The sequence below is a fragment of the Pantherophis guttatus genome, chromosome 5 (assembly GCF_059756535.1).
Source record: "Pantherophis guttatus breed Tessera chromosome 5, ASM5975653v1, whole genome shotgun sequence".
In the NCBI taxonomy this organism is placed as follows: Eukaryota; Metazoa; Chordata; class Lepidosauria; order Squamata; family Colubridae; genus Pantherophis; species Pantherophis guttatus.
In genome coordinates, this window is record NC_142067.1 from 4,619,337 (window position 1) to 4,632,465 (window position 13,129).

General features: G+C 43.5%; 1 protein-coding gene across 2 annotated transcripts in view; it reads right to left on the reverse strand.

Moving 5' to 3' along the window:
- UVRAG (UV radiation resistance associated) overlaps window positions 1-13,129 on the reverse strand; it is a 95,249-nt gene that overhangs the window by 14,040 nt on the left and 68,080 nt on the right. For both annotated transcript variants that reach the window (XM_034442098.3, XM_087895756.1), the window contains one exon: window positions 9,119-9,197. In XM_034442098.3, coding sequence (XP_034297989.2) covers window positions 9,119-9,197 — 79 coding nt within the window. The remainder of the gene's footprint in view (window positions 1-9,118; window positions 9,198-13,129) is intronic.

Sequence of the window (13,129 nt, forward strand, 5' to 3'; positions counted from 1 at the left end):
AAGTGAATCTGGCTTCCCCGTTGACTTTGCTTGCCAGAAGGTTGCAAAACGGATCACGTGACGTGGGGACGCTACAACTGTCATAACCATGAACCCCCGTTGCCCAAGTATCTGAATTTTGATCGCAGGGCTGCTGCAACTGTCCTGTGAAAACGGTCGTAAAACGGTCACTTTTTTTCAGTGCTGCTGTTAAGTTTGGTCACTAAATGAGTGGTTGTTAAGTCGAGGACTAGTACTCTTTCAAAGGCTCAGCAAAATTAGACCGAGAGCAAGGCACAAGAATCCAACAGCGCAATAACTCCATCTCTCCATGCTGTGGGCAAACCACCAAAAAAACTAAATTTATCTCCAGCAGGAAAAATTCTCTCAAATTTCTTAACAGCCGCTCATTCAAACAGCTAAAGGAAATTCTATTTCAAGAACTCATTTGCTAAACATTAAGTAATGATGTCCCTTCAAGCTTGGCTGATCTCAAAACAGCCAAGCAGTATCAGGTCTGTTAAGATTTTAAACTGCAGGCTAGACCAGGAAGTGAAAACCGAAGAAGGGAAAGTAAATCATTTCTGAGAATGTGTCTGTTGAGCAAGCTAAGATAAATCCAAACAAAACACAATTCGCATTATACCTTAATGCCTTTTCAAATTTTACTTTAAAAAAACAACAACACCCATCACATATGGGCATTGCCCATGCAATACATTTCTTCGTGAAAGTTCAGCTTTTCAGATTTTAATTCGGTCAAAAAAATTGAATGAAGAGAGTTCAAGCATCAATTCAAAAGTTAGTAGCATTTTATAAGACCTCGGTAAAACCACACATGGAATATTGTACCCAGTTTTGGTCCATTACATTATATAAAAAACGTTGGGACTCTGGAAAGGGTCCAGAGAAGAGCAACAAAGATGATTAGGGTTGTAAGAATTGAGTCTAGTCTAGTGAAAAGAAGGACTAGGGTTGACATGATAGCACTCTTCCAATATCTGAGGGGCTGCCACGAAGAGGAGGAGGTCAACTTATTCTCCAAAGCACCTGAGGGTAGGACAAGAAGCAGTGTGTGGAAACTCATCAAGAAGAGAAGCAACCTAGAACTAAGGAGAGATTTCCTGACATTGAGGACAATTAATCAGCAATATTCTGAATAATGGGAAGCAAGCTTCCTATAATCTCCACTGTCCTCACCACTCTCTGTAGGGACTTTCTATCTGAGGCACTGCTAGCACCAAACCAAATGGATACAGTTTGTTGAAACGCTCTCTGTAAAAAGTGGCCAGGACAGAAGGAGGAAGACGTGCTCTCCTCATCCGACTAAGAACTTTGAGCTAAGGAGAAATTTCCTGACAATGGGAACAATTAATCAGTGGAACTGCTTGCCTCCAGAAGTTGTGGGTGCTCCATCACTGGAAGTCTTTAGGAAGAGACTGGACAGACATTCGTCCAGAATGATATAGGGCCGTGATGGCGAACCAACGGCATGCATGCCAGAGGTGGCATGCAAAGCCCTCTCTGTGGGCACACCCGTCAGCTGCTCTTCTGGTTTCCGGCACCAGAAAATGGCCTGAAAAGGCCCAAAAAACGGCCAAAATCTAGGCATGTGCATGCAAACCGACCAGCTGATTTTCGTGTTTCCGGCGCTCCAGTGCACACATGCATGTCCATGCACACACATGCCAGTTTGGGCACTCGGTACCGAAAAAGTTCGCCATCACTGATATAGGGTCTCCTCTTGAGCAGGGGGTTGGACTACGTGACCTCCGAGGTCCCTTCCAACTCTGTTATTCTATTCTGTTCTCTCGTATGCAATATTCTGATCTTCTAATAATAGAGAGAAAAATGATGAGGGAACTAAGATAAACTTTTAACTGTAGACTCATTATAGCTCTCTAATTCACAACCAATTATTGGATATGACTTGTGTTAAAAGGGCAACTTAGAAGGCTGTGAGGCCTTTAAATGTTTCAAAACTCAAAACACACTAACCTGTGTTTTAACTCTTTACAGCTAGACCAGTCTTATATTACAACCGGAAACTTCCTCAAACTTTATGCTTTTATATTTACATAAACTTTTCAATACCGTTAAGCAATGTTTATCAGATTTCAGCGCAAGAGCGCGTTGTCTTTATATGATCTCACTTGAAGGGAACTCGCTCATTAATCTAAAAACTACATCAAGGATCCCCCCCACCCCCGAAAACAGTTAAAAGTTCACAAGGCCAAGAAAATCTGGAATTAAAACAAGTTATGTTTCCATGAACGGTAAAAGGTTTAATCTTACACTGAAAACAAAAACGGTTTCCCCTCCGCCCCAAAGATCTTGCAGTCCAAACTTCAGATCTGGTATTAAAATATAGATGTCAACAAATTGCAAACTGGAACGAAGCTGGTTTAAGTACTAATCTGATATACAGTCAATTCCTGAACTGAAATTGAGTGGATGAACAAGTAATCCGATATAAGGCAAGAGAATTCTCCCTTCGATAGAACAAATACCCTCCATGCATTTTACTAGAATTCAACAGAAAGCAAAACTGGGACAAGAGAATAAACCAGGATTAATTTCCCACCCCCCCACCCCTCGATTATAAAATTCCCTATTGCTCTTCGCTGTCCATCTTTTAATCTCATAGGATTATCCAGTGTTTCCTAATTGGCATTTTACAGAGAGTGCTCGACTTACAACATTCATTTAGTGACCGTCCGAAGTTACAGCGGCATTGAAAAAAGTGACTTATGACCGTTTTTTGGACTTATGACTGTTGCAGCATCCCCCATGGTCATGTGATCAAAATTCAGCCACTTGGCAACTGATTCACATTTATGACAGTCGCAGTGTCCCCGGAGTTACGTGGTCTCCTTTTGTAACCTTCTGACAAGTGAAGTCAATAGGGAAGCCGGATTCACTTAACAACTGTGTTAAGTGATTCGCTGAACAACTGTGGCAAGAACTGTGGCTAGTGGACAACCATTTAGATAGGAGCCAGCCGTGTGCAGCAGCTGCAAAAAAGCCAACACAGTTCTAGGCTGCATAAACAGAGGGACAGAATCAAGATCACGTGAAGTGTTTAATACCACTTTATAAGGCCTTGATAAGGCCACACTTGGAATCCTGCATTCAGTTTTGGTCGCTACGATGTCAAAAAGATGTGGAGACTCTGGAAAGAGTGCAGAGAAGAGCAACAAAGAGGATGAGGGATCTGGAGGCTAAAACGTATGAAGAACGGTTGCAGGAACTGGGTATGTCTCGTTTAATGAAAAGAAGGACTAGAGGAGACATGATAGCAGTCTTCCAATATCTCAGGGGTTGCCCCAAAGAAGAGGGAGTCAAGCTCTTCTCCAAAGCACCTGAGGGCAGGACAAGAAGCAACGAGTAGAAACTAATCAAGGAGAGAAGCAACTTAGAACTAAGGAGAAATTTCCTGACAGTTAGAACAATTAATCCGTGGAACAATTTGCCTGCAGAAGTTGTGAATGCTCCAACACTGGAAGTTTTTAAGATATCTGATAACCATTTGTCTGAAGTGGTGTAAGGTTTCCTGCCTCCTAAGCAGGGGGTTGGACTAGAAGACCTCTAAGGTCCCTTCCAAATCTGTTTTTCTATTCTATTCTATTCTATTCTATTCTATTCTATTCTATTCTATTCTATTCGTCGTAAAACTGGGTGCCTTACTGGTGACTTACGGCTTAACAATGTTAAATCGGGGCTCAATTACAGCCGTAAGTCGAGGACTGCCTGCGCTGACAAAATGCCCACGGGATGTGTGTGACTGTCTTGCCTTTCGTAGTTCAATGCCTTCTCCATCTGTCTTTAGTTTCCCTGATTTTTTCCACGAGAAGACATAAGGACAGCTCTTCTTTCCTTGGGTTCCTTGGCAGAGATGCTACTTTTACCGTCAAACCGGGTCTGTTGGAGAATTTTCCCCTATCCTGGAGAAAACTATCCACCCAACTTTCCTGCCCACACACTTAATGGAGATAAACAGCTGTTACTTATTCTTTAAGCGGTGTTGACTGCAGGCACTCCTATTTCCAATGCTGGAAACACAGCTGAGATCTTCCTTGGCTCACCAAATCAAATCGCAGATGGAACGAAAGACAGTGGCCAACTGCTCCATCCGACTGTAACGCTCCTCCCTCCTAATTTCCCACCATTTGACAGTCAGCTTACTTAGACAGTTCTCTTATCCATGTTTAAAGTAGGGAGGGGAAAAAAACCACATTATTGAATTCTTTGTCTTCTACTTCTGGCTTGCTATCTTGCAAACTTTTTTTTTCTTTTTGCTATGATGTCCTGTTTGTTTTGCTTCTTAGTTAATAGTGTTTTTTTTAAAAAATCCAGGCTACGTCCTAACAATATTTCTTATTTCTGGTTTTGCAAGATTTGGGGGACAAAAGAAATGAAACAAAAGGGAAGGTCCTGTCAGTCTAGGCAAGCAACAGGAGACCAGTTCAATATATTTTTTTTTAAAAAAAGATCTGTACTAGGATGAGAAAAAAAATAAAGATACTGTCCTATCAAAATCAACTTTGCTTAGCTATTATGATCGGGCACAAGATGTGATTGCAGAATTAATTGTAATGGGTCCTTAAGAGCACTGAATGCTGCTCTTAAAAACACCCTGGTGAAGATTTCTTCCACTTCAATACATCCAATGAAAGCAGAAGCAGTCCTCAACTTATGTCTGCAAGTCATGAAATGGGCCGGTTTTGCTGAAAACCAAAGCAAATGTCAGTTTTCAGGAAAAGAAACATAATAAAACACGGACACGGGTTTGTGGGATGCTGCAAATGGCTGTAAATGCGTCGATGAGTTAGTAACACGGTTGTTAAGCGAATCTGGCTTATCTGAAGGTCGCAAAACATGATCGCATGAACTCAGGACACTGCGACCGTCATAAATACGAAGCCGCACTTCTGAATTTTGATCGCGTTGACACGGGGATGATGCAAACAGTCATACGTCGCTTTCTTCAGCGCCCGTGTAACTTCAAACAGTCACTAAATGGAACTGTACTATCTGTACTATCAGCCGTGCATTTTTATTTTTATTTTGGTCTTTTGCAAATTCCCATTATAGGCCGTTTGGTTTTATTGCGACCAGTTTCCAGTTTTTAGCAGTTTTTTTTTTTCTTGCACTGTGGTAGAAGTTAGCCTTAAAAAAACGTGTTGCAACTCTTTGTTTCCAAGTAATAACAGGAATTGCTGTATGTGATTAGTTATGACTTCTCGGGGGGGAAAAAAAAAGAGAGAAAGGGGTCCTTTAAAACTAAACAGATGGAAGCCATTATCAACTAGCCGAAACGGAGCACGCTGATAGACCGTTACCCCCGTTCAAAACAACGCCCATCGTGATCTGCAGGGACTGTTATTGACCGGCCTAGAATTCCACCTTACGTTCTCCAAGGAAATCAAGTTGCGGTTTTGTGTCGTTCCTTGGCTGCAAATCTCACAGAGATTCGGTCTCCTCCCCTCCAAGGAAATGTTTGGATTTCCCAACCATTCTGCTCGGTGTATCTCGGTCCACACAGCCTCCCCCCCCCACTCCACCCCCCGAGGAATCTGGGAGTTAAAAAGATGCAGGCCACTGAAAATCCAGCCAGTAAAAAAGGATTGCCAGTAACTTTCATAAGCCTCCAAGGGAAATTATACGTGTCCCGGGATAATGTTGCAGGATCCGATCTTCCCAGCTTTTTGGGCTCGTGCTGGAACCCATCCTCAGGGATCTTCTTCCCTGCCTCCAGAATATGTGCGCTGGGCTGTTCTACGTGTTGGATTTATATGGTTTCTGGCTGTGAATAGCTTTAAGTTGTTAACTAGGGTGTGTTGATGGCTGGATATTAAGTCAATAGTTGTTGGTTTCTTGTGCTGCCAAACTCTCCAGCTCCTGGGTACGGAGCAGCGGTGGGTTTCGCTTATTTTTACCACCGGTTTGCCACGCGTATGCACGCTCGCTTTGTGCGTGCATTTTTTGTGTATGTGCCCGGCCTTCCGCGAATGCGCCTGGCCTCAAAAACGTGGCTAAATAGGATGGCATAGCGCTGGAGTAGGTGGACGGACCCACCCGCGATCTCTGCGTCTGAACCGGCTGAATGCCACCTCTGGTACAAAGCATTCAGAAAGTATTCAGACCCCCACTTCACTTTTTGTCAATTTTGTTATGCTGCAGCCTGATTCTACAATTTCATTTTTCTACACTTTTTAATCTACACTCAGTACCCCCATAATAGGGATGAAATGCTCCCGGTTCAGACCGGATCGCCCGATCCGGTAGCAATGGAGGCGGGTGGTTCGGAGAACCGGTAGCAAAAATCCCTGCCCCCCCACCAATGCCCAGCTGAGCCGTGTGATCATCAGAGGTTTTTTTAAAAAAAATTTAAAAGCATTTTTTCTACAACCTCTTCGGCTGAAAAAATGCTTTTAAAAGTAAAAAATAAAAGCCTCTGATGATCGTGCGGTTCAGCTGGGATCGTCAGAGGCTTTTAAAAGCATTTTTTCTCTTCAGAGGTTGTAGAAAAAAACATGCTTTCAAAAGTTTTTTTTAAAAAAAGTTGGCCATGCCCACCCAGTCGCATTATCCCCCACCAAGCCACGCCCACAGAACGGGTAGTTACAAATTTTACATTTCACCACTGCCCCATAATGACAGTGTGAAAACACGAATGTTAGAAATGTCTGTAAATTTATTAAAAAGAAAACACTTTCTGAATGCCCGGTACCTGGTAGGCCGGCGGTAAATCAGCACTCGTACTGACTGACAAGGGGCCAGCCGGTTTCCCAGGCTTCAATCATTTCTGTAGCTATTTTTGTCCCTGCTCAGCCAACCATCATAGTAGCTGTAAAATTGAACTCGTGTCTTTGTTCATTGCAATATGAAGCCTCCTCACCTTATTCGCTCATGTTCTCGCAATCTGGTGATTTACCTTTCTCCCTGTCTGTCCCACATAGTCGCAGGGGCAATCCGTATAGGGCAGTGATGGCTAACCTTTTTGCCATCGTGTGCCAGGAGGGGGGGCGGGGGAGGGTCGCGCACGCACGTGCCCACGCATATGCGTGCGCAAGCCCCTCCCCCCCCGCTCCTGGCACATGATGGCCTGGTAGGCCCGTTTTTCTTTCTTACCTGGTTCCAGATCCTCTCTGTGTATCTGGGAAGGGAGAAAACAGCCTTTCCCAGTCCCTTGGAGGCCCTACGAGGCTGAAAAGGCCCATTTCCCAACTCTCACTGGGACAGGAAGTGACATTTTTTGCTGTCCCCAGCCTCCAGAACCTCTCTAGGAGTCTGTAGGAGCCTCTCTAGGACTCTCTGGAGGCTGGGGACAGGAAAAAATGTCACTTCCTGTCCCACCGGGAGTGGGGAAATGGGCCCTTTCAGCCTCCGTAGGGCCTCCAAGGGACTGGGAAAGGCTGTTTTCGCCCTTCCCAGATACACAGAGAGGATCTGGAGCCAGGTAAGAAAGAAAAACGGGCCTTCCCCACCACCCCCAGGCCCTCCAGAGGCAGGAAACAGCCTGTTTCCCTACTTCTGGTGGGCCCAGAAGGCCTGAAAATCAGCTGGCCGGCACGCGAATGCGCCCCAGAGCTGAGCTGGCGTGCCCACTAATATGGCTCCACGTGCCACCTGTGGCACGCGTGCCATAGGTTCGCCATCACGGATATAGGGAATCTGCTAAATTACATTTAAAAATAACTCATGGTGCCAGTAGAACTATCTAATGATAGTCCATATTTTTTTACGTTTCTGATCCAGGCAGTGGTGGGTTTCAAATTTTTTTACTACTGGTTCTGTGGGGAGTGGCTTGGTGGGCGTGGCAGGGGAAGGATACTGCAAAATCCTCATTCCCACCCCACTCCAGGGGAAGGTTACTGGAAAATCCCCATTTCTTCCCGAACAGCTGGGACTCAGGAGGCAGAGAATAGATGGGGGCAGGGCCAGTCAGGGGTGGTATTTACCGGTTCACCGAACTACTCAAAATTTCTGCTACCGGTTCCCCAGAACTGGTCAGAACCTGCTCTAACCCACCTCTGGATCCAGGGCAACTTAGCTGAAACCAATAATTGGTTCAAATAAAGATCAAGTTTAAAGTGAGCCTCCAGCTTCTTACTTTTGTACGGCCTTTAGCTGCCCAAGTTGGCACCAAATGTGGCCACAATAGGCAAAGAAATGACCAAACATGTGAATGGAGAACGCTTCTGGTTTGGAAATCCCACAGCTACGTGATGATAGAAAAGTACAGGTGGTCCTCATTTAACAACCACTTGTTTAGTGACCGTTCAAACTTGAGATTCCAAAGTGCCCCTGCAGTCAGATAATTGTGATCTGGCTGCTCGACAACCAAACTGGATTTCTACTCATGATCGCGATTTGCAATCTTTCCTGCTGGCTCCCCACAAAATCACTGGGGAAGCAGGCAGGAAGTCAGTTCTGGTCAGGTGAGATCTTTAATGACCCGTAATGATCACCTTGTTGACAAAATCAGAAAGGAGGAGGTGATAAGCCACCTGGGAAAGCCAAGGGAAATCATCAAAACCATCAAAAAAGCGCAAGTTAGAATATTTCGGACATGTGATGCGACACCCGGAAAAATACGGCATACTTCACTTCATCCTCCTCCAGGGAAAAAAGAGGAGGAGGAGGAGGAGGAAGAGGAGGAGGGGGACTGTAGGGTCCTTAGTGCCCTCTCTGAGCATGGTGCTTTTCTTGCAGGCATTGCATTACCCAACTAGGTAACATTATCAGTGCTAGAAGGGAGTGGGATTTGCAGAGAGGAGGAGGAGGAGGAAGAGGACTGTAGGGTTCTTGGTGCTCTCTCTGAGCATGGTGGTTTTCTTGCAGACGTTTCGTTGCCCATCTAGGTAACATCATCAGTGCTTGGGAGGAGGAGGAGGAGGACAATGACTCATTACCCAACTAGGTAACATCATCAATCCTCTGATAATGATGATGGCTTGGGTAATGAAACGTCTGCTAGAAAACCACCAGGCTCAGAGAGAGCACCAAGGGCCTCTGAATGGAAATTCCAATCTCAATTACCGTCATTAAGCGAGGACTTCTTGTAACAGCCTCTTCCCTCTCTCAACCTCCACTCTTCCAATTCATAAGGGTCACTTGCTTAGAACGAACATACCTGTGCAATATTTTTGTTCAGAAGGAAGACACCATAATCAAACTGTAGTTTCTCTCCTCCTTTTAGATAGAGCGGAAATCTGAAACAGAAAGAAAGGACAGTGTGAATAAATGATAAGATATTTTTGCTGTCACCCCTTCCAATAAAGAAACACGCAGGTGCAGAGTTTCCAGAAACCTGAAAAAATAAATGACTTTATATACGTATGTATTTATGCCTGCTGGTATTTGTAGGCTTCCTCCTGCAGAGTTTCCAGGTAGCAATTAAGAGTAGTCTGGCCAGGTAAACGGTGTCTACTACAACTGGTAGAATCTCTGTGGGATGCAATAGTGTCATTAAACAATGTACAATGGTACTTTGAAACGCCTCAAATTTGGTACCCAACGCATTTTGATGCAAACATTTTGTCCCGGTACTCATTATTTGTTTGGTACCCAACAAACAAGCTAGAACTTGTCAGTGTCGGTTGCTTGTGGCTCACTAAAGGTAAAAGGTTCCCCTCCCACATATATACTAGTCGTTCCTGACTCTAGGGGGTGGTGCTCATCTCAGTTTCAAAGCCGAAGAGCCAGCGCTGTCCGAAGACGTCTCCGTGGTCATGTGGCCGGCATGACTCAACGCCAAAGGCGCACGGAACGCTGTTCCCTTCCCACCAAAGGTGGTCCCTGTTTTTCTACTTGCATTTTTTATGTGCTTTCCAACGGCTAGGTTGGCAGAAGCTGGGACAAGGAACGGGAGCTCACCCCGTTACGTGGCAGTAGGGACTCGAACCGCTGAACTGCCGAGCTTTTGATTGACAAGTTCAGCGTCTTAGCCACTGAGCCATCGCATCCCTCTGTGACTCACTACAGTATTCCTTACGGGAAAAAATTGTTTGGTACTCATTGTTTTTTGGTATTCATCATGCCTCTCGGAACCAATTAGCAATAAGTACCGAGGTACCACTGTATTTATGGCTAAGCCAACACCTATTTCAAATAAAAGCCGTTAACACCATATGCTTTATACATACATAAATTGTAGGCTGTGTTGTTTCTCTGTGTCATACAATATATGTGGGTATATGAATAATTTTGTATTTATTGATTTAGTCGTGTTTATGTAGTGTATATTGGAGGTGGTGGCCCTTTGAGAGCTGTATGCAACAAAATTTCACTTGAATATATACTGATTAGTGAACACAAGAACAGTTTTTTCCTGAATGGCATCACTCTGCTTAACAAATAATTCCCTCAACACTGTCAAACTATTTACTAAATCTGCACTACTATTAATCTTCTCATCATTCCCACCACCCATCTCTTTCTACTTATGACTAACTTTGTTGCTTGTATCCTTATGATTTATATCGATATTCTTTCCTGATTGCTTATTTCTACCTCATGACTATCATTAAGTGTTGTACCTTATGATTCTTGATGAATGTATCTTTTCTTTTATGTACACTGAGAGCGTATGCACCAAAGACAAATTCCTTGTGTGTCCCATAACACTTGGCCAATAAAGAATTCTATTCTATTCTATTCTATTCTATTCTATTCTATTCTATTCTATTCTATTCTATTCTATTCGACAATATTCTAAGTCTAGAATGGATAAACTTATCTAACTGCCCAGAGACTGCCTTGAGGTAAGATGGGTAGCTAATAAATTTTACAAATAAATAAATAAAAGTACAGTAACCAAGTCAGCATTTCAATTCTACAATACTTCAAACTCTTGATGGGTTGCCTCAAACTGAGGAACATAAAGTCATTCGGCTACATATCCAAGCCAGCCTTAACTAGCAAATCTGTAACTACGAGCCGTCCCAGACCAGAAAGGTAAAACACATTTTAAATAGACATAACTGTAGGAAAATTCCATCAATTTAGGGATATAGAACAGTGTCCCCAACCTTTGTGGCTTGGTGACACGGTGAGGGGGGCTGAGAGGGGAGCTGTGTGTGTGTGTGTGTGTGTGTGTGTGTGTGTGTAAGTACGCTGGCCCACCACTCTTGCAAATAGAGCTGCTCTGTCTCATATCATCTTCTTTTAATGACCCCATAATACCTTACGGGGTTGGGAAACTGAATGGAGCTGAGTGTTTCCTGACCGGATGCCCTTGCTGTCGCCAATGCGGAGTTTTGTTCAGCAGATATATTCTCATTGTGCCCAGAGAGAGAAATATCTGCCTCTACCTAGGATCGAACTCACAGCCTCCTGATGGTGAGGCGAGAGCTCCACCTCCAGGCCACTGCGCCACTCTGCCTGCGTGTCATATAACGGAGCAAAATGCACTGAACAACTGTCTCACTTAGCAACAGAAATTTTGGGCTCAATTGTGGTCGTACGCTGAGGACTACCTGAACAATAAAATGCAGCATCAAGTTCTTGGACGATTATCAACATCTCAGCTAAACTATCCAGAAAAGAAGCTGAAATATTGGACCGACTTCCTAACATCTTGTCTCCTCTTAAAAATGATGCATTTTTGTCCAAAGTGGTTCTCAGGCTGAAATATTAGAAACAGAACACGTGAAAGCTTAGATCACTACAGAACTATGTAGTGAAGTCACTAGGACTAAGCTGCCTCAGTTTGATGCATATGAGAATATTCTCATTTTGTGGATAACAACACCCTGTTGGCAAAAGCGATGATTTATTACACCTCAGTAGACCTCAGCTTAAAAATACAAGAAATTCTGCCCAATTTTTTTTTTTTTTTTTGGCTTTTCTATTAAGCAATCAGCTAAGGATTCTTCCACAATCATTCTTGAGAGACCTCCTAGTCATAACTGCGGGGAAAAAATAATAACATTTGGAACCAAACAGTTTCTTTTCACCTATTCATCTTTTGGATTTTGTAACCCCTCTCCTTAAACGAACACTTCCAAAATGCATTCTCCCTTCACTTAACAGCTTACGCTGTTACTCAGCGCATCTCAGTGGCGGCGCAATGGTTAGAATGCAGCCTTGTAGGCAAACTCTGCCCCCTGCCAGGAGTTCGACCCTGACCAGCTCGAGGTTCATTCAGCTTTCTGTCCTTCCAAGGTTAGTAAAATGAGGACCCAGGTTTTTTTTAAATTTTATTTTGATTTATATGCCGCCCTTCTCCGGAGACTCAAGGCGGCTTACAATGCGTTAAGCAATAGCCTTCATACTTTTGTATATTTATACAAAGTCAGCTTATTGCCCCCACAATCTGGGTCCTCATTTTACCTACCTTTGAAAGGATGGAAGGCTGAGTCAACCTTGAGCCTGGTGAGATTCGAACTTGCAGTAATTGCAAGCAGCAGATGTTAATTACAGTGCTTTAGTCCATTGTACTACAGGCTCTTCGGTTGTTGGGGGCAATAGGCTGACTCTGTGAACTGCTTAGAGGGGGGCTGGAAAGCACTGTGAAGCGGTATATAAGTGTGATAGCTATGTCATATATTCTCTCAATACTGTCAAACTAGTTACTAAGTCTGCATTACTATTAATCTTCTCATCGTTCCCACCACCCATCTCCTCCCACTTATGACCATATGACACTAACCTTGTGGCTGGTATCCTTAAGATTTATATTGACTGTTTCCCTATGACTATCATTAAGTGTTGAACCTTATGATTCTTGACGAATGTATCTTTTCTTTTATGTACACTGAGAGCATATGCACCAAAGACAAATTCCTTGTGTCTCCAATCACACTTGGCCAATAAAGAATTCTATTCTATTCTATTCTACTTCTGTAACCTCAGAAGAACACAAAAACAAAAGTAGCAATCCATATAATTTATAAAATCACATATATAGGACTAAGAACACACGACAATCCAACCAACCAGCATGCAACTTTCATAGCTAAGAGAAGCCAGACTATTCCAGCTCCTAAGATCTTTTGGCTCAACCAGCTCTGACTTTCCAAGAGAGACAGGAAGATGTCCAAGAAAATGCTACGTCAAAGGACTGAAGAAGCTACTTGGATAAGGAGCAAAACATTTGAAACCAAAAAAGTCCAGTAGTTATGAGTCAATTTCCAGACTAGGA